Source organism: Metopolophium dirhodum, chromosome 1 (assembly GCF_019925205.1).
Source record: "Metopolophium dirhodum isolate CAU chromosome 1, ASM1992520v1, whole genome shotgun sequence".
In the NCBI taxonomy this organism is placed as follows: domain Eukaryota; kingdom Metazoa; phylum Arthropoda; class Insecta; order Hemiptera; family Aphididae; genus Metopolophium; species Metopolophium dirhodum.
In genome coordinates, this window is record NC_083560.1 from 43,131,698 (window position 1) to 43,155,288 (window position 23,591).

Consider the following 23,591-nt stretch of genomic DNA (forward strand, 5'->3'; position numbering starts at 1 on the left):
GCGATATAGGTATGGATATATCGATTTCCGAGACTCGAAAACTTGCTCCGAGCAAGTTTAAGCTTTAAGTTATTAAAACTGCGTGCCACATTAATTAATACAGCCACGGTTATCTTTACAATCGTGCAAAACAAAATATGGAATATGAAAGATATTATTTACATGAGTGATTTCGATTGTTTACCGCGGAAAGGCCGTGCCGTAGCCTGTAATGGTATATATGTTACGCCGAATTTGTGAAATTGCAGAAAAATTGCCGATTTCATGAAATGAGCAACGCTGTTAAATTAGTATTTGTATAATTCAATATAAATTAATGTGTTATATTTATGTTCTTACATAAAACACTTTAAACATAATAAAATCTAATTGTAATAATAAATTATGTGTACAAAAAAGTAAAAAAAAAATAATCGAAAGTTATGAAATTATATTAATTTTTTTAGTTATATATTTATATTTATACATTTTGGCAACTACGGCCGGGATGGCACGCCGAATTACACATCATGTAATTTTTCTTGCATGTGCACTTTTTTGATGTGCAATTCGTACGGCAGGTACAACGTCGATATCCTTGTCCGGTTCCTACTGACCCTAATCGAAGGAGTTCCCGTAAAGTATATTCATTTTTTAAACTTTGAACGTCTGCAGTTGTTATAGGGAACAGTACTTTGTAGCAGCCAAACTGTTCCGCTCCAGCCATGTGCTCAGAATCCCTTCTTTTGTCGCAATACGAAATTTGCCATCATTTTCTTCGGCAGAAAAATTATGCCTATTTCATGAAATCGGCAATTTCACAAATTCGGCGTAACATATTATACAAGCGAAAGTTTTGAAGAAAAAATGGAGACTGATTTCAACTTTAAATTTTTACTGAAATACAGTAAAACCTTTTATCCAAATCAGACTATCCAAACTATAGAGTATAGGTATATACAATTTAATACAATTTAATAATTTTAATAAATATGATGTATATAGGTATACCTATAAGTACCTAACTACTATTAAGACATTGTACTATCATACCTATGAATGAATGTATAATAATTAATGGTTTATGAATCTATAGTTGCCGTGCAGGGTTCTCTATTAATAAATAAAAAAAAATGTATGTATAATAATATGTTTTATTTGTAGGTAGGTATAGTAAATAGTCTTATTTCGTGGAAGCTATTTAAAAGATTAACTTAAAATATAATTATAATTTTAACATACAGAGGTCAGCATTTTTTTATGTTGGTAGGTACATGTTTAGATGTACCTAAGACTATAGAATAGTATAACTATTTTGGTTATTTTGATTTTTTATTGGAAAACAAATTATTATATGTAAGTACCTATACCTATGACTATGTACCTATTGTACCTAGTTACAATATTATACGATTTATACATTTAAAAGACAATCATCCAACAATTTAATTATTTTAATAGTCTATTAAAATGTGCTTATATATTTTATATAATATGCTTGTATTTTGTTACTAAATAAATCAGAATAAATACAAATTATCATCAAATATCAGCCATGAGCCAGGGGTTACGGTAACGGGACCTCTTTCAACCTATTATCTAAATCATATACAACACGTGGATTTGAGCATTACGCAATATCCTTTTACATTTCTATAACATTAATTACATATACGATAAAACACTTGATCTAAAATCGACATCGGTCATCATGGGTTGTTGACCCGGAAACCCTCCTCATTTCAATACGTCATGGTCAATGTTGCTGCTTAATAACACCCACGTGCTTTAAATGAATATATTATATACCTAATACAATTTGTTTTAATTATTATTTTTCTGAAAAAAAATTAAGAATTGTATAAAAATACGGGGTGTATTTTATGTATCGTTATGTCGTGAGGCGTGCAGGTTTTAATTATTAATAATATTATGAATCAACTGCAATATGAAAGACGAAAAAAAGTATACTGTATGGGAAAGTTTTACAGATTTTAATAATTTTGAGTACGCAGTTATATACAAACGGCAAAATCAATTTAATTTTTTTAAATGGTAACAACTAACTATTACTACTACACAATTACACAAACTGCTACTTTTTATGTGTGTTTCATAAAAATATAGATTTACAGTTTGAGTTTATAAAAATAAATAATATTGTATTAAAATATGATGGTTAAACAAATGTAATCTATTTTTTTGATATCCAATATTATCGATACATAATCATAAAAAAAACACACGTATACAATGACATAATTGTCGCATATTGTATAACAAATAATTTTGAAAAATAGTTGCTGCGGTAGGTAAACTCATATTTATTATTATTATTCGCTTTTTGCTATTAAAACATGGCGTTAACAATAACTTTCATACATAAAAAATATAATGCGTGTGTTTTCTACGAAAACCATATTGGCGTGTTTAGTCTAAATCAATTTTTCGAGAATCATCAGTATATTATATTATAATATTGAATTTACACACAAAACGTAATCTAACGGTTATTAACACTGAATTATCGTACAGTTATTAGTGTGATGGTTTTAGATTCTGAACGAAGCGATGATTGTATTGATTTTACAATGATGTGTGTGTTTTTTTTTTATTTTTTATTTATTTTTTATTTAAATTAAAATAATAAATATACCTATAATAAGCATTTATGGAAAATTACATTAATATAAATTAAATAAAAAATAATAATCTACGTTCACTATCTCCCGTTCGAAGATGGTGAACTAAATTCGGTTTATAGGGTCGAAGTTTAAACTTTTAGATTCTGAGCAAAGCAAAGAATGTATTGATTTTGCAATGATGTGTGTTTTTTTTTTGTGTCTGTCATCACCTTTTAGGACAGTAAAAGTGCTTGGATTTTCTTCAACAGGTAAGTGAATCTAGTTGGTACTTTGAGGGGGGGGGGGGGGTCAAAAGTAAACATTTCCCAGTAATTTTCAAAGGCAGCGTGAAAAACAAAAGAAAAATTATGGAAAAACGGGAATTTTTATGCAAAATCTGTTTTTGAGAAAATCGATTTTGGTTTTTGGTGCAACTATTAAACAAGTGATCGTAAGAACATAACATTTTGACTGAATGTTTATATTAGCATTTTCTATACACCATAAGATTTTCCAAATATTTTGAGCTGTTTACGGACATTTTCAGTTAAATTCTATAAATATCAATAAAATTTTATTTGTTGGTTAAAAAAGCTTGAAAATTTAATTCAAGGCTCGTACTATATTGTTACAATGACATTTAAAAAATATTAAAAATCCTTAGTCACAGTTTTTATTAGAAGCATTTATAAAGTTCAAATATTGACAAAATACGAAAAAATCACGAAAATTAGCAAATTATTTTGAGTTGAGAATTCATCAAAATTTTTCTTTTTCAATCTAAGATTTGAAAATGTAAAAAAAGATTATCCATAAGTTTATCTACCTTTATCAAAAAAAAATGTCTACAAGAATGTCAAATTAAATTTTGTATGAGCGTTTGAAATTCATATTTTTACAACATTTGATATTCACTCGATTTCTCGTGTAACGATTTTCTTATTTTGTTGTAATTAAAAAACGAATGACTGTAGATACTTGAAAATTTCACTGAATGTTTATATCAGCATTTTCTATACACCATAAAACTTTGAAAATAATTTGACTCTTTTTGAACTGTTTGCGGACATAGTCAGTTTTCAAATTTTTTAGTTTTTTTTTTCTTAAAATTACAATAAAATTTTATTTGTTAGGTAGAAAAACGTGAAAATTTTATGCAAGGCTCCTGATATATTGTTACAATAGCAGTTGAAAAATATTAAAAATACATAGTCACAATTTTTTTTTATAAGCATTTAAAGTTCAAATTTTGACAACATTTTTCAAATTTAAAATGTAATAATTATTTTGTTGTTAAAAATTTATAAAATGTTCAACTTTTGTAGCTAAGGATTGAAAATTTAAAACAAGGCTCCACGTAAATAGGTTATTTATAAATTACTCGCATATATTATGATAGTTGATAAACCGTTTTTAAGACTGACTTTTCCGAAATTCTATTTCAATTTAATATTATGTATGAAACGTAAACAAATGTATACGAAAAAATGAACGATCGCTATTTATATGGTTGATAAAAAATCAATAAATTTAAAAATGATACAGGTAATTCGCAATATTATGATATAGTATGCAATATGCTTACGAGTTTACGACGTACAATCAATAGCTGGTACAAACCAGGCATGTAAAAAATATTTCTCTCAAATACACGGAATGCGAGTATATACTTTATTATAAAGGTATTATACCCTCAAATAAAAGATAATGTCTGCCTCCGTGCCCTGCGGCCTGCAATATTATATTATATTATGCTGCATTCGAAATCTTGAAATAAAAGAATATTATTAAGGTAAAAACTAAACAGATATAAGGGTACCATAATTTTTTACTATAATATAACATAGGTAAAAATAGTACGAAGGTAATATATATATATATATATATATAGTAACCGTAGCTTTACCGTTCCGCCTACCGTGAATTATATACCTAATAACTCTATAAGAAATATGTAAAAATAAATGTACATTTTGAATAAATTTTATAACTCAAGATCCACCGAACCGATTTCGATAAAAAATTCAGGACATATTCAGATTGTTATGTAGATAGTTTCTGTGAAGTTTGTACGATGTGGGATAAGTGGTTCCGGAGTTATGGCCTCTTAAGTGCACACCTGGCGACATGGCCAAAAACAACAACAACGTCTATACAATTATTTTTATCTATATATATAAGATATAACCCATAGCAACCATTAAAAAACAACAATTTCTATCGTAAATCTCAAAATTCCTGTTTGAGCATCTACCGGGGGTGATCACTTACCTTTTTAAATTAGCCTATGACACTCACAAAGAATGTGGCTTTGTATTGGTGAAAGAATTTTTGAAATCGGTTCAGTTGTTTTGGAGTTTATCCCGAACATACAAACAAACGCTATCATTTTATATATTAGTATAGATAAAAATGAATGTATGTATGTAGATTAGACCTCTGGGAAGAAAATAGGCTAATTTAAAAAGTGTTAAATTTGTTTTTTTTTTATTCATCGGATTTTAGTACGGTTGCGTTAGGCTTTTGTATTAATTGATTATATTAATCCTCCGTAGGTGGAATTAAGTAAAAATGACAAACTTGGTACAATTTTGATACTTTATAGTTAAATCATACACTTACGTACAATCAGCTCGGGGTCCGCGATCTACCGCAGGTAGATTGCCTACCTGATAATATACTGCTGAGAATCAGACTTTTTATTCCGGGCAACAGAAAAGTTAAGATAAATTTTGAACATCATACGGCATACACCATACACCGAATATTAAATAACGAATTGAACAAAGTTTGAGTCATATAGAATTGGTACATTTAACGGGCAACGAAGTGCCAGAGGGATCAGCTAGTTATATTTTAAAAGAGCAACCCAAAGGGGGACGGAGTGTCCGAACGGACTAAGGCGTCGGTTTCGACGCGCTCCGTCGCTAGTTTGAACTCACGGTTACGGGCGGCATTTTTCTTCGGGCAGTCACGGTGTCCGGAGAGAGAGGCCGCCATCTCCCACTCGGGCATGGCAGATACCTACGGGTACCCACTTGAAAATGTTGCCAAAAGAAATACACACGTGTTCAAAATCTACAGTACCCTCCCCACAGTTCCACAGGCTAATGACCTCAGTTGTCGAATCCTCAACCCCCCCAAAAAAGGAGCAACGGTGGCTTAGGTACATGCCGAAATAAATATTAGTATTTAGTAAGTACCTAAATGTGAATCGTTCCAATATAATATTATACGATTTAACTATTATTAATGAATCGAATTACTGATTTAGTCTTACGTATTTACACCGAATATTAAATAACGAATTGAACAAAGTTTGAGTCATATAGAATTGGTACATTTAACGGGCAACGAAGTGCCAGCGGGATTAGCTAGTTCTATATTATATTATTTTATTCAAATTTATGATATGATATTATTTATTAATTCGTTTGGTTTGTGATAATTTTTGTTGCAATCGATCGTAAAAAATTGATAAGAATTAATCTTTTTATTTTCTTATACACTGTTTCGTTAATTGACTAACACTAAACCTACAGCATAATAATGTACGTATAAATTATCAAAAACTATTTTAACTAGTGTACAAAATTATTTTTATGATACGAAATTAAATCAATTTATTTAATAATAATAAATTATAGACTACACGGTACCATCCATTTTAAATAACACGACTCGATTGTTGGCGTTTGCAGGGTACCTATAGTCTACACATAACCATATCATAATGGTACGTTATATAGGTACATACGCATATGGTATATAGCATATAATAGTCGTATGCGTTATAATATATAATATATTACAATTGCGTTTACCTTGAGGTGGAAATAACTGACGTCAAAGTCTAAACACACACACAAAACGCTGATCTTCCGATGTAAACGAAAAAAAACAAATATTAATAATATAATATTACTCTATAGAGATAATAATAATAATATTTTAGATTCGGCAGCAAGCATTTGGCCATGACGCAACAATTATATAGTGGTCGGACAATATATAGGTAATATATATGTAGGTGTAGGTACATAATAATCATAATATAGCTTTTATGCGGCGTTATAATATACTTATCGCGATATGTTATCTGGCTCGGACTTTAATTAAATATTGTATTAAAATATAAAATCAATCTAGCGAGTATGAACTGACATTATTAACATTTAATTTTAGGTACACAGTCGACGTACAAATATATGAATTCATACATCTTTAAACAAAAGTGCCGATGTTTAGGTACTTGCAAGCCTGGCCAAGTTAATGATAATTTTTTACCGAGTTAAGTTGAGTTGATTGAAAACATTTTAAAAGGTTTAAAGTTAACAGTTAACCTAATTTGTTTTAACTCAGTTAAGTTAAAAGTTATATGAACATTTTCAATTAACTTATTAACTTAAGTTAAGTTATTATTATTATTTTTTTAATATCTATATAAATACCCAGCAATATGGTTTAAAATAATTAAAATCATAAATATTATTGAACACAGGAAATAGCCCATAGATTTTCTATACTAAATTCTATTCTATATTAAATTATTAGGTACTGAATTAATAGAATTATGTAGTAGGTACAAAAAGCATACGAAATTGAAAATGCCGAAATAAATACAATCTTTTGATTCATAAATAAATAACTTAATTATGGCGAAAATATTTTATAATAATATTATGTTTTTGAGAATTGTTCATTTGTGATTTGTATCTATATCAATATAATAAGATAATATTATCATATACTTATTAGTTATTAGTATTTATTAATTATTATTATTACAATATGCCCGTATGCCGCAGTATGGTATGGTAAATCTTTATACCTATATGACTATCTGCGATACACCTATATATTATAATATTACAATATTATATACCTAAGTAGCTATTGCTATAATATGTATTTACTATCTCAGAGGATGTCGCACCCGCATGTGTTGTCTCCGTCTTACTAATGAACAACATATGGCAAAAACTGTTTTGCGCGGGACAACTTTTCTCGCATCATGTTTGTCGTAGAATTACCAAATTTTCGTAACACGTAAAGAAGAACTTTATCTGTGCAACAGCGAGCCCATATTTTAGATAGCATAAAAACAATAAAAGTTATTTGCTTCTGAACATTTTGGTTTTTTTTAACTTGCTTATAAAAAATGATTGGATGGTGCTATTAAAAAATGGGCACCGTGTTGCACAGATAAAGTTCTTCTTTACGTGTTGTGAGAATTTTATAGTTCTACAACAAATATGGTGCGAGAAAATTTGTTCCGCGCAAAACAGTTTTTGTTATGTTGTACATTTGTACATTTGACGGAGACAACACATGCGGGTGTGACATCCTCTTAATTAAGTTATTTTTCTTGAAGAATTCTGGTTAATGGAACAAAAAAATAATTTAACTATATTTCTAATTTCCTGTTCTAGTAAATTGTTATGTAATAAATAAGCAACATCAATAATGATTTTTATTTTTATTATATTTATTATTTAATTATTTATAAATTAACTTGTAAGTAAAGTTAAAAATTAAGCTAATGAAAATTAAATTTTAAAAAGTTAACTTTTAATTTAACTTAAACTTTTTAACTCGTTTATGCCCAGGCTTGGATACTTGTTAGTTGTTTGTGTATAAGACTATAATGCGATTTTACACTTATACTATACAATTAGTTAATACAATTGTAATAATTACATTGATCACACCACTTTTTATTTTATTTTTTTCGTTCGAATTTTATCATTAGCATACGTAGTTGGTATACCTACTTACAACACAAAAAAGCATTTCAATTGGTCCACTCGTCGGCTAATTATCAATTAATTATTCAACAAAAGTTGGTAAAAATTAATCGTATCATCCTCGCATAGATAATTAATGAGTGCAGTGCTTAATAGATACGATGTAGTAGGAACACAATATTGAATTACGTAATTTAATAAATATAATATTTCATGAATGAAAAAAATCTTGTATAAAAACAAAATGTTGAATAAAGATTAATTGTACGTTGGTTATCAATAATTTATAATTATAATATAATTATTACTGTAATAATTATAATATGACTGTGCCTGTCAACAAAATATTTGATATTAGAAAGTGTACGAAAATTATCAAGACATTTAAGTGGTTTTATCTATGTGCCTGTATACCTTAAATATATTCATTTTTTTATTAGTGATTCTGATGATTTATGAAATAAGAACATGATAGTATAAATTATTAAGGAAGGTACCCTATAGAGTGTAGGTATATATACGATAACAACGGTAGGCTATCTAAAAATGTAAGTTGTTTTTTTCTTAAATAATACATTTTTCATAATTTATTATAATTGTATAACCCTTTATTATTTTTTAAGACAGTACGCGCCAACACAGAGTTTAATTTTAAACTCTGAAATATATTGATATAACTACAGGGTAATTTATCAATTAGGTTCATCAACATGTTTCCTTTAATATTAACTATACATTTCTTCAAATGTGAATCACCCTTTTTCCTGTAAATTGTTTAGGAAATATTTTTTTGGTAAATGTCGATGTACGTAATTAAATCGAAATTTGAAATAGAGTTCTGCAAGTTCTAAGGATAAGAATTCATGCTTATAAATTAAGAATAAATTATATGGAAGTAGCTATGATTATTTTAAAATTATATAGGTAGTATAAATGATAAATGTATTAAAATGTTTATTAAAATTATAATTTGTAAAAATTATCCGAGACTCCGGTACCTATAAAAATAGTTACTTACTATAAACTAAATATTAAATCCATTTTATATTTTATATAAAACCATTACAAATAGATTTATCTTTAGTAGATACTTACATAAATTATAAAGTTTATTAACTCAGTCAAGTAGTCAACTCAGAACTAGTAATTCAAATTAGTACTAATAACTATTTCAAATTTCAATTTAGATCTTTTAATCTTTCTTGTCTTTTCAGCACAAGCCCCGCTTCTGAAATGAGGATCAATGTATATTTAATGTACAATCTTCTTGTTTCATATAGGTAATATGTTACTACTATTTTAATTTGGTGTCGGTAAACTATTATTATTATATTGTTATTATAAAAAAGTCATAATAATTAACAGTAAAAAATCATGGTTCTTGTGAAAAAAATAAGTTTGTGTCACCATAGAGTAATATTTTTAAATGTTGTAAAAATCAAAATATTAGAATATAATGTTTGTTGTGAACTCAAAAATTCCGAAAGTCAAAATATTAATAAATTTATTATTTAAGGATAAAAGGGGGGGTGAGCATGCAGTATTGCAGTGTCACATACGCATCACACCATATGTGATCTCTATATTATACGATATACTGTATATATCATATTATACGCGAATATAATATTATTAGAAGAACGTTGTATTAATTATTATATTATTATTTTATTATAATAATAATTTCAAGTTGAGACTGTTGTAAAATCTGGAAAGGTTTTGGTTTTATCTATTTTTAGATAACTATTTTATATACTCATCTAATCAAAACTTTAAAAATTTATAATTAATAAACTACATAGTAGAATATATATATACGATACTTTTGATAATAGTTAAATGTATAGTATATATATGTAGGTACATCAGACATTTACGTTTTCAGAAAAATTATCTCTTCATTATTAAAAAAAAAAAACATATCAAGAGATGCGATTTTAAAGTCAAGTTGATAATAGGTACTCACGCACAGTTTATAAAAATTGTAGATTATATTTTTAATTAAATTATTGAGTAGTATACAAATTGTACAAAGTAGTATACAAAGTAGTATACATATAAGTAATAATAAATGTACCTACGTGGCTACGTATGATATAAAATCGGATATAAAAAAAGGTGGGTAAGTGGATGTCGCTCAGCTGTACAGTAGGTTACAAGTGGGTCACTGTAATGGATGGTGTTAAATTTGAATTCAATGATATAATATCATTGTATAAGAAAAACGATTCTGAGCGAAAACGGTCAGTCAGCCTATGATATTACCAAGTATATTTGATGATATTATTGTGAATAAAGTAATTTATACATAATCTATTTACGTGGAGCCTTGTTTTAAATTTTCAATCCTTAGCCATAAAAGTTAAACATTTTATACATTTTTAACTACAAAATAATTAATAAATTATAAATTTGATAAATGTTGTCAAAATATGAACTTTAAATGCTTATAAAAAAAAATTGTGCCTATGTATTTTTAATATTTTTCAACTGCTATTGTAACAATATATCAGTAGCCTTGCATAAAATTTTCACGTTTTTCTACCTAACAAATAAAATCTTATTGATATTTATAGAAAAAAAAACTAAAAAAATTGAAAACTGACTATGTCCGCAAACAGTTCAAAAAAAGTCAAATTATTTTCAATATTTTATGGTGTATAGAAAATGCTGATATAAATATTCAGTGAAATTTTCAAGTATCTACAGTTGTTCGTTTTTTAATTACAACAAAATCAGAAAATCGTTACATAAGGTATCGAGTGAATATCAAATGTTGTAAAAATATAAATTTCAGACGCTCATAAAAAGTTAATTTAAGTTTCTTTTAGACATTTTTTTTTTTGATAAAGGTGGACAAACTTATGAGGAATCTTGTATTACATTTTAAAACCTTAGATTTAAAAAAAAAAATTTTTTCCGATTTTTTAATTCAAAATAATTTGCTAATTTTCAGGATTTTTCCATATTTTGTCAATTTATGAACTTTGAATGCTTAGAAAAAAAAACTGTGACTAAGGATTTTTAATATTTTTTAAATGTCATTCTAACAATATAGTAGTAACATTGTATTAACTTTTCAAGCTTTTTTAACCAACAAATAAAATTTTATTGATAATTATAGAAAAAAGACTAAAAAAAATGGAAACTGAAAATGTCCGTAAACAGCTAAATATAAGTCAAAATATTTGGAAAATGTTATGGTGTATAGAATATGCTAATATAAACATTCAGTCAAAATGTCATGTACCTACGGTCATTTGTTTTAGAGTTGCACCAAATACAAAAATCGATTTTCTCAGAAAACAGATTTTGCGTAAAAATTCCCGTTTTTCCTTAATTTTTCTTTTGTTTTTCATGTCACTTTTGAAAATTACTGAGAAATGTTTACTTTTTACCCCCCAAAGTACTAACTAGATTCACTTTCCTATCAGAAAAGTTACTGTTGAAGAAAATCCAAGCACTTTTACTGTCCTAAAAGGTGATGACAAACACAAAAATAAAAAAAAAAGTAAAAAAATAAAAAAAAACACACATCATTGTAAAATCAATACATTCATCGCTTCGCTCAGAATCTAAAATCTTTTGTAAGAATTTAATGATAAAAAATGAGTAAGTGTAAAACATTTGAGAATAACCGATTATAAATAGGTCGACAGTCAACTTTTAGGGTTAGAGCAATTCCCACGAACTTAACTTGGTGAGAATTCTTTTAAATGCTAGGGAATAACTGGGAATATAAAAAAATGCACGGTAATATCGCTTACTATACTTATTAGTTATTGCTAATGCCTAATTAGTAATTGTGTTATCTAATGGAGCATTTCAATTGTATTAGATTCAAATTATTCGTCAAAATATAAATACATAATTAACTCTTAAAAAGGTAGAGTGTGAAAAACAAATTTCTTTTAATAGTATTATCTTTAAATATTTTTTATGAAAATAATGAAAATAATAAATGAATTACATTGTGGAAATAAAGAATGAAAGATGGTAATCGCGTACGTAGACTATAGTAAACTCAAGACATTAGTATAAAATATTGTTAAAACCAGAGACGAGATAAATATTCTTAATTAATTTTTGATCATAATTCGTAATTATTTTAAATTTATAACATTTACATGTTGCTTATCACAGCGTCTACACCAGCATAACTGTTATTCTATGCGACAGAGTGACTACCAGAGCGGTATTAAGGGACAATGTATGGGGGAGCAAACATAAATATGACGCCCCTAATTCAGTATACGCCTTTTTTTACAAGTAAATAACAAAAAAAAAATTTTATCGCTACGCTTGAACAAACATTGTACAATATACTTACACGTACATTACCCCGGCCCCCTCATTGAACTATTTCAAAAAAAAACTACGTCACGAATTAGCACGCTATTTATTTAGCATGTATTTGCACGACTATTTTTAGAATTTGCACGATCTTTTTTTACGAGTTATTTATAAAAAAAACAATGAGGGGGGCCGGCGTAACGTTACCCCAGCCCCCCACAAGTAAAATATTCACTTTTTTACAAATTTTTTTTTACCAAACATTAGCACGTCATTGGCATGCATTTGCATGACTGTCGCTGAACTCTATCTATTACGATTTTCCCGGGAAAATCCGTTTTCCATTTTCACGCATTACCCCAGCCCCCCTCAAAAAAGAAATGATCACTTTTTTACAAATTTTTTTTTACCAAACATTAGCACGCCATTAGCATGCATTTGCACGACTATTTTTAGAATTTGTACGACCTTTTTTTACGATTTCTTTATAAAAAACTATGAGGGGGCAGGCGTAACGTTGCCCCAGCCCTCCACAAGTGAAATAATCACTTTTTTACAAATTTTTTTTACCAAACATTAGCACGCCATTGGCATGCATTTGCATGACTGTCGCTGAACTCGATCTATTACGATTTTCCCGGGAAAATCAGTTTTCCGTTTTCACGCATTACCACAGTCCCCCTAAAAAAAGAAATAATCACAGAATTTTTCAAAACTTTTTGTATTTAAAATTAAATATTAATTTTATATTGTGTTTACATTAGTTTATATACATTATTGTATTTTCAATTTTAATTTTGATCACGTTAAAGTGATCACGAGAATTTATAATAATATATATTTTTTACTGTGAATTAAACTCATCCAAAAATATTCAAATACTTCGACAAAGAAAACATAGTGTAATATATTGTAATTTTAAATTACAATTGATTTTGATAATTTCACCAATACCATTATAGTTCGCGCGTGATATGATTTTTTTTACACGTATTATAATCAATACTTACATTTGATTTAATTTACCTTAACATTGTACGCGATTAACATGCATATTTTAAATCACATATGCTAACATTTTATATCGAACTAATTATAGGTATTATAATTATATTATATCAAACAGGTAGGCATGGTAATTAATTAAAAATGTATATATTATACACGTATAACTCTAAAATATCAAATTGTACCAAGTTTGTCATTTTTACTTAATTCCACCTACGGAGGATTAATATAATCAATTAATACAAAAGCCTAACCCAACCGTACTAAAATCCGATGAATAAAAAAAAAACAAATTTAACACTTTTTAAATTAGCCTATTTTCTTCCCAGAGGTCTAATCTACACACATACATTCATTTTTATCTATACTAATATATAAAATGATAGCGTTTGTTTGTATGTTCGGGATAAACTCCGAAACTACTGAACCGATTTCGAAAATTCATTCACCAATACAAAGCCACTTTCTTTGTGAGTGTCATAGGATAATTTAAAAAGGGAAGTGATCACCTCCGGTAGGTGCTCAAACAGGAATTTTGAGATTTACGATATAAATTTTTGTTTTTTAATGGTTGCTATGGGTTATATATGTTACGGGCAAAGTAGAAAGTCGGTCATTGTGCACAATGACCGGGCACTGTGCACAATGCCCGATTTTCAAGGGCAAAGTTGGAATAAGTTAACGTTGCCCGGGAATTGTATACAGTGCCCAATTAGATTTGGGCACATTAGATTAAATATTGAATATTATATAAAAAATTAAAAATAAAGATATTAAAAATATTATTAAAAATTAATAAAGTTGCACAGCTTTAATATTTCATTAATTTATTATTAAATTACAATTATTATTTATTTGCTTTATTTATTACCACATACACCACTATTATGACACTTTGAGTTGCAAAGGCGACCAGATCTTTTACATTTACACCGGTTGGTCTTACACAATGTATTGCAAGTACACCTATCGTACCCTTGGCCACCCAAATTAGAAGATTTTCTTGCCACTTCTCTTAATGAAATTTGTACTGGTGGTACATCATCAGCCTGGATAAACACCTCTTTACATATTGTGAATTGGTTCCGACTGTAGAGTTGATGTAATCTGCCCTCGTTTGTTCCAATTTCATATAAATTATCTTTTACTATAAAAAAAATTATTAATTTGAAAATTATTTTAAAATTAATTACCAGAAAGTATAACTCCCAGAATACACCAAAGATCACATCTTGCTCGATCCACATCAGGAATTTTTATTTTAACATTTTCTCCTTCTTTTCCTGGAAAAAAACGTTCTTCAGATAAATTCTTCATTTTGTTAGCTTGTACTGTAAGATTTTCAGTAGCATTCGATCGATTTGAAGAAATTGATTCTATTCTCAATTTTATTTGATCGTTTTCATCTTCATCAGAAAAAAGTTGTTTTGCACTGTCCTTATCACTTCCATCACTTTTTTCGTATTTCTCGTTTATGTTTTCGATATTAATTCCACAGCTTAGAGCTTTTTCTAAATCTTCCTCTGATTTTAAAGTAGAAATTAAATCGGTTGGAATTTGCGTTGATTTTAGGCCAACTTTAGCATGTGTTCCGTATTTCGTATGGCGAACGTTTTGTACCATGGTGAAAACTCCGATTCTTCATAAATTGAACAAATTTAAGACCTTCGCTCCACTTTCTTGAATTATTATCGGCTAACCATGTTGCGAGAATATTTTGAATATCTTGGTTGGCCCTTTCAACAGACCCTTGACTTTGTGAGTGTCTAGGCTTTCCGTGGACAATCTTAAGTTCTTCCCACATACTACAAAACTCAATAATAACTTTATTGGCGAATTCCCTTCCATTATCACTTTGCGAAATTGCCGGGGCTCCAAATGTTGTAAAAATATCAATTAACACGTAGGCTACTTCTTCAGCCCGTTTATGGGTTAACGGTCTAAGAATTACGAACTTCGTAAGGTGATCTTGATAGACCATTATGAACTTGTAATCGCCATCAGGCTGAGCTTGCATGTCTATTAAATCCATTTGACAGCGAGAGTTCAATTCTGATGAAAGTATAGGTTTTACAACTAAACCTTTTTTAATTGTACTGCCTTTTTTTTGACAGTGGTCACATAAATTTAAAAATATCATTTTAGTCTCCCTGTTATATTTTTATATTTCAAGTTCAATTCATACTCCATACGGTTTCTACCTCCATGTCCCACAGACGTATGTGTTTCATTAAGAAGTTGAAACAATTGTTCTTTGTAAACATAATACTTAATTAAATTACCTTCGGATACTGGAACTACTAACTTTTCAATCCCTGATATATTTACAACATCGTATTTTTTAATTAATTTGTAAACATCTGCAGTCTTTTTTGTGGTTTTAGTTTTCACATTATTCACTTTTAAAATTAATTCATCGTATTTTACTTTATTTAAAAATACAGCATTTGCATTTTTGTTTAATATTTTATGTTAGAAAATAGTACACAAATACTTAGAAAATAGTTAAAAACGTTGACCAAAAGAAAAAATAACACTACACGCAACTGCACTACCTACTCTACAATGACAGACTACGCGACGTCGTCGTCGTGACAATAATCATTAGAAAATATCGAATAGGAATTTAATGATTCGATTATGGAATATTATCTACAATACTGTGTGATCACTTTATCGTTTAGATTACGGATCGGTTAGTACTATCGCAGCTGTCGCGTTGTTGTGTACGAATAAAATATAATTATAGTTTTGTAGTGATATTATTACGTATAAATGCAATTTGATATAAAAGTGTGCAGCGCACTGTATAATTCACTTTGCCCACTTGAATCTGGACAGGGTACACTTTGCCCGGACAATCGAGTACAATGCCCGGTCAATGTATGACAAATTTGAGTATTAAAATGATCATTCTTACATTGGCCAAAATGTTCGGGCATTGTGCACAGTGCCCGGGCATTGTTATACAATGCCCGGATTTCCTACTTTGCCCGTAACATATATATATATAAAAATAATTGTATAGACGTTGTTGTTGTTTTTGGCCATGTCGCCAGGTATGCACTTAAGAGGCCATAACTCCGGAACCACTTATCCCACATCGTACAAACTTCACAGAAACTATCTACATAACAATCTCAATATGTCCTGAATTTTTTATCGAAATCGGTTCGGTGGATCTTGAGTTATAAAATGTATTCAAATGTACACTTATTTATATATATAACTATAGATATAATAATATGTAATCTTTTAAAATATAATTTAATTTAAAATTATAATAAATAATTACTTCTAAATATATGTTTTAATTATTTTCTATTCTCGGCAACAACCCCGATCTAGGGCCGTCCTTATTAGAGGGGGGTGAGCAGGGCCCAGACCCAGGCCCTGGGCCTCGCGCTTTTTGCTTACATTTGGAGGCCTTGCGTTTGAAAAAAAGTGGTAAAATTGGTTTTTGCCCTGCTGGGCCTCGCAAATCCTGAGGACGGTCCTGCCCCGATCTATCAAGAAATTCCTGTGAATGTTCCCGTTTCCGTAACCCTATTCGACTCATATTCAACCATATTCATTATTCATATAACATGACGTAGTAAAAGTAAACACGATCCTAGTTAATCTGGAAAAGTTTAAAGAAAACAAAAATAGGGAAATATGATTTAGTAATTTTGAAATAAAAAACAAATCGTAGCTATATAATATTTTCCTGCACCTACATTTGTTTTGTTTTTATTAGTTTATAATTATAGGTAGTTATACTAACGTTATTATACTAACGTTTATAGTTACTATATAATATATGTATATTCAAACCTAAACTTTCTCCGGAAAATTGAAGCATTATCGTACGATTTCATACGATGTGCCTTTTTGGGAACACAGCCAAGTACCTACACGGCTATACAACATAACATTACAACAAACAATGGACTGTCAAAAACTCAAAATCACCTTAAAATTTAAAAATCACACGATTGTGTACGATATTCTGTTACTAGTGTTACTATATTATTATTTATTTTGAGTCTGAAAATAAGAAGTAAAAAATTTAATTTAGGGACTATAAGATTAAAATTAAAATTTTTTTGGATTTCAACCGGCTACCGCCATCGCCTGGTATAATATGCGATTTACCAGCCATTATCTACGGTCGGCTATGTCCTATGATGGGCTACGGTACACCGATTCTACTGGATTTATACATATGAGTGCGGCTGGAGCCTGGATTATCTTGATCATAACATAATATACGCTTTATTGACAGCTTACTAGTTATATATAGTTACGCGGTTTATCTTTATTAGTTTATTTATGACTTTCGACAATAATACTTCGTAAAATTTACATAATATTAACGTTAGTGCACGCTGATAGGTATAGGTATGTCACTTATTGCGTGGTACTCATTTGATCATAAGTATAGTGATAAACAATTACAATTTTTTAACAACTAAAAATGTTTTTTAAAACATTGCGTACCTAGTGTAATACCTATTATATTATTTAGGAATACAGTTAGGTGCCTACAAATAAAGGGCAAAAGAAAAATGGGGGTGATCATGCTTGATGGATATATAACTCTGTAGTCTGTATACTATATTATACGTAGGTTTAGTTTTTAATATAACATTAACACGTGATATTAATTTTAACTTTAGGTACATCGTGTGTCGTTTAAAAATTATCTATTACACCTCCACCACATGTCTATGTTTTAATATTAGAAGTTAGGTATATATATATAGTATTTTACTTATTTTTACTTATACAAATTTTAATCTTAATTTAAAATGACACGACTACATAATTTAGTATCAGATAAGCAGATGAAAAGTGAAATTGACAGCGTCTACATTTTTTTTTATACCAAAACGAAAATATAATCAAGGAATATTCGTTATTGCTAATTAAATTTGTCAGGTAATCATAAACGACAACAAAATATGTGAAATAAATCGTTGAGTTTTTTTGTAATTTTTTATAACAGATATTATAAAAGAAATATTTCAAGAGGACACCATAGTACACCACTGCACATCCACTCCCGCAAATTAGATTATTATTAATTCGTTCAACTATACGTTTCTACAAACGTACAGGCGTAGATACAATGCGTGATACTGTGATCTAGCGACAAACAGCTGCTTACCTATATATTATAGGTAAGGTCATCATCTGTATTTGAACGGTATTTAAATTTTATGCACGTTATGAACATTTTTAAATTGTAAAGCCATAACTCTCTTTAAAAAATGATGTAATATGTAGGTACTTACAAGCACAAATATTTTTTTATAAGTTTGATGATAGGTCATTTCACTGTAATATTAAAGATAATGAGACAAAATTGATTCTACTGATCGTGAATTCGTATGCGCTTCATGTAAGACGGATCTATTGTACAGTTGGGGCCGTTCTAAAGTCGTAAGTCTTCATCTATATATAGTATTCCCGATTCCGTCAAAATGAAACCAATTTAAGCAATGTTGTAGGTACTAGGTAGGCCCTATACTGCTATATATAGGTTATATTGGTACCTATTGGTTTAAGATTTTAGAATAGGTTATAAAATATTTTTTTTTCTTTGAACGAGAAAGTTATAAGCAGTGGCGAAAATAGGAGGGGGGGACTTGGGGGGGGGGGGGGGGCTTAGTCCCCTCAAAATCACTCAAATCACTCTCAAAAAATTATGTAGTTGGATCCCCTTGAAAGATTATCAAAAACATTGGAGGACGTCAGGACGATACGCGATAGGGATTACATATTTTGTAGAATTATGATAAGCGAGTTTAATAATAGTTTCCGCCTTCCAGTTTTAATCTGTTACTATTATTGTAAGTTATGATTTTTAATAAACCTGAGTTCATGTTACAAGTTACAACTTTACAAGTATGGGTACATGATTAACCATCTTCTTTTGTTCAACAGTTTACAGTGAAATTACAATTTGTCAATATAGTAAATACCCAATTTTGCATTTCCTCATATTTCCATAACAATGGGTTCAAGGTTAAACCAAGAGAAATATTACTTTTACCATTATTTATAAATTTATGATGTTTTTAAACGGATAATCTAATCTGTGATCAATGATCATAAAATAATTTTTTCCCGATGTTTTAATTATTATAAAGCAATACCTGTAACGCTATAATTAATAATATAATTAATAAACCGTACAGTATTACCGAATATTAACAATATTACCTATCAGTGGCGCATTTAATTTTTCATTGGCCCATATTATTTTTTTTACGAGATTATAAATGTGACCCACAGGCCACAGCTTTGTGAAAAAAAAATACCTTAAAAATATATTTAGAATGCCAACAAATTATTTACACGTGGACACGATGATTGTAAATTCGTATTGTGGTAAATAAGCAATTAGGTTAATTACATAGCTGACCAGTTGCAGGTAGCTAAACCGTGATGAGAATTTTCTTAGGATGGTTGAATAAAATGAAGACTCGTTGAAAATTAAATTATTGTAAAATATTCTTCAGAAAAATATGCTGAGTCCAAAATAACAAAATCGTTATACTGTCTCTCGCGAAGGTGCTCGCATGCACGATGGTAAATCACGTCTGAATACAGGCCGTTTCAGGACTGGTTTTATAAGCCCTCGACCTCATACTTGCCTACCTCCCCCCCCCCCCCCCCCCGGTCAATCGACTTATCCGCTGTGCATACGGAAATGCATAGTCATTATCTGTATCCTGCACGCCTATAGTCGGGTCAAGAGCCATATCGCCGTTTCCATATATTTCAATATACATGAAATACCAATTATTTATTAGATACTATGTACTTGCTTGTAATCTTTGTGTCGTATATTATGTATTTATGTTATACATAGCACCTACCCATATCCTGTCATAATTTATATCCTGTAATTTATATATATGATGTGGTTTTTTATATTTAAAGTTAAAAATGTAATATCGTACTACGGCTGATGGAATGTGAGCGCTTGGCTGACCGTCTTCCTTTTCCTGGAAGTGTACCTGACAATTGTCTCGTGTCCTACCCCTTTCATAATCTGTTCCGGTTGACTTGCACTTCCTATATTAATGCAGCCTTGCTGTTGCATTTGCTCCCTCATTTCCCATAGAATAACTTATCTACTAATATACTATTGTTTATTATACTCTTTGTTTAACCAATTATGTTATTATTTAATATACGTTGTGATTAAGCGGATATCATCCGTTGCAGTATTAAATTAAGAGGCCGTCCTACCGCCGCATATTTGGGTGTAAAAACTATTTGCGAGTGTCAACATTTCTTTCACCGTATTTATGATAAAAGTACCAAAATAAAGAAGAAATTTATCCATGCCGTAGCGTTTTTTTTTTTTTTGGTAACATAAATACAATTTAAATTATTTATTATCAAACATTTGGTTTTTTTGTTGTTTTTCATTAGCTTATAAAAAATCACTGAGTAATGATATTAAAAAAATGAAAAGGCCACAGCACAGATTAAGTTCTTTGCAGTGCGCTGTGAAAATTTGGTAACTCTACCATAAATACAAAGCGAGTAAATTTGATACCCGCAAAACTATTTTACTATGTTAAGAATCGTATTTTATAAAATTTATCTCGCCGTCGTGTGCCGTCGTGTGCTGTTCTAGCAGAAAAACAGTGAATTATTTTCGCGCGTACTCGGCGGCATCCACCACTCCACAGTCCACACAAACTCCGCGAAGTTAATAAATAAAATATAAATATTTTCGTATCATATAACATAATATAGCAATTAGCTATATAGTATATGCAAGTTTTAATATTGTATGCTCTAAAAGCCTAAACGGATAAATAGATAATAATATGTACAAACTTTTGAATAGTTAAAAATGTTTTAAGAATAATATCAAATATTTTTTATGTACCTTATGTAAGATAATGTTTAATCACAGACCTTCAACAACTATGTTCATAATGAATAATGATGTACAAAAATGATAATTTCTTTATGACTTTAATATTACATATTGTGAATGAATAATTATGTTTCTTTTACTTACCTACATTTCATAAATATAAACTAAAGTAATTGTGTTTAGTAATGAAAGTATACGAAAGTATTTCCATAAATTAAAAATATTTAAAAAGTATATTTCATAAATTATTTATTTATTTATTAAATAATTATTCTGGGGACCATGGGTCTCGATAATTCGAATATATTTAGGGGCCTCAGATTTGTCCATTACTTTTTTCGTTATAAGCTATAACAATGCATAAACCACCTAAAAAAAATCAATGATTATTTAGCGAGGAAAAAAGCTTGTAAATTATAATTTATAAATAAAGTGATACATTATTTATTGCTATGAACCTAATATCTATATATATTATATTATAACAGGTACCTGATATTAAATAATATATACATTTTTTTTTTTTGGGGGGGGACCTCATTTAATAATTTGGCCCCTGGGCCTTAAAATTTCTTAGTTCGGGCTTGGTAATTACTAATTTGTAATACTATTATTAAGGGTGTCGGTGCCGGTCATTTATTAAGGAGTAAAGTTTAGGCAATTCAATTCACATGTTGTATCGACCTTGCACGGAACTTGGAAGTGTGTAAGTATGTAAATCGATATTAGTGTGATGAGTGACCTATAATTACACGCGCAGATAAAGATATTTATGCACACGCATGCACAAGGCAGTGATTGACTTCGATGACTATTATCGAAGCACTATTTTCATAAATAAAAATGCTTTTACAAGAAAAACTCTAACGCCTCGTTGATATGTCGAATTTTAGTAATTTTTTTTTATCTGAAAGATGAGAAGTTTTTGCCGGTCGGATCAAAGCTCGAATTTTTATTTTACTTTAAATAGTTGAATAGAAAAATACGTTTGAAAAAGAACAAATATTGTGCATTATTCAAATGCATATTTCAGCCTGCAGAGTGTAGAAGTCGAGGCAAAAGAAAAGGCTTATTTAATGTGTGAGATGAATAAGGTAGAGAAAACATATTATCTTCGTAATTAAAATAAAATTCAGCCCCGCCTGAAAAATTCAAAATACTAGGTACAAATTACAATCTATAATATATAGGTACCGACTATACGAGATCTCAATTGTGTGATCGCCGATCGGCCGTCCAACCACGAGACATTTAATGCGGCCGTGCATGGTGAAACATGTAATGTACCTAGGCCCTATACGTGCAATAAACTTATTAAAATAATATCAAAACTCTTCACTTACCATAGAGACTTCGTAATACGGTTGCACGGTTGTTCAGCTAAAAACAAAATAATATCAAATCATCGTGTCTTTGAAATTGCGGCGAGTGGGGCCAGTCAGTTCCAATGCTCACAAATTATCGCGAAAATAATCGTTCACTGGTAGTATTGATATGATTCCGTATAACTTTAGATAGCAGTCGGTTAACTGTAAAAAGGTAACCGCCGATCGTACCAAACAACTAACATCGTAGCAATTCAAAAATAAACGCATGTCCACTAAACGCTGCTACTGCATTCCAAACAAGGCACTAGTTGATAAAAATAAAAATAAATAATAATAATAAAAACTATACGTCTATATAGGTACGCCTATTGTCTATACGATTTTACCTGTAAACTATTATCTTAAATTATCTTTTTTTATTTGGGTTAAGGCTTCAACTACTCAGGTCATTAGCCTGTGGTACTGTAGGGGAGGGGGGTACTGTAGATTTGTTTACTCGTGATTTGTTTTTGGCAGAATTTTTAATTTGGGCACCCGTAGGTATCTGCCATGCCCGGGTGGGGGATAAAACAATTTTTATGCTCCAAAAGGTGATGACTAAGCTTATTGCACTTGCATATTTTTTTTAGATGCTTAGGTATATTCCTATATTCTTATATAAAAAAACCAAGAGAAATAAAAGTCCACACGAGTGCCATATTGTTGCTCCATAATATAACATTTC

General features: G+C 29.4%; 1 protein-coding gene across 1 annotated transcript; it reads right to left on the minus strand.

The window, feature by feature from the left end:
• Positions 1-14,511: 14,511 nt before the first annotated feature.
• LOC132939129 (SCAN domain-containing protein 3-like) lies at positions 14,512-17,210 on the minus strand. Its single transcript, XM_061006159.1, has 5 exons — positions 17,069-17,210; positions 15,853-15,966; positions 15,272-15,751; positions 14,845-15,174; positions 14,512-14,798 (listed from the first exon to the last, which is right to left on the minus strand). Exons 1-5 carry the CDS (start codon positions 17,208-17,210, stop codon positions 14,512-14,514), a joined length of 1,353 nt encoding a protein of 450 aa, XP_060862142.1.
• Positions 17,211-23,591: the final 6,381 nt, after the last annotated feature.

What these genes read in the sequence shown, in the direction of transcription:
- LOC132939129 (XM_061006159.1), bottom strand. Translation starts at nt 17,210, where the DNA reads ATGAGTCGAATAGGGTTACGGAAACGGGAACATTCACAGGAATTTCTT. An exon ending in CAAACGCAAGGCCTCCAAAT is followed by an intron (nt 15,967 to 17,068) that starts GTAAGCAAAAAG and finishes TAAATATATCAG; the next exon opens with GGATTGAAAAGTTAGTAGTT. An exon ending in TACGTCTGTGGGACATGGAG is followed by an intron (nt 15,752 to 15,852) that starts GTAGAAACCGTA and finishes GTCAAAAAAAAG; the next exon opens with GCAGTACAATTAAAAAAGGT.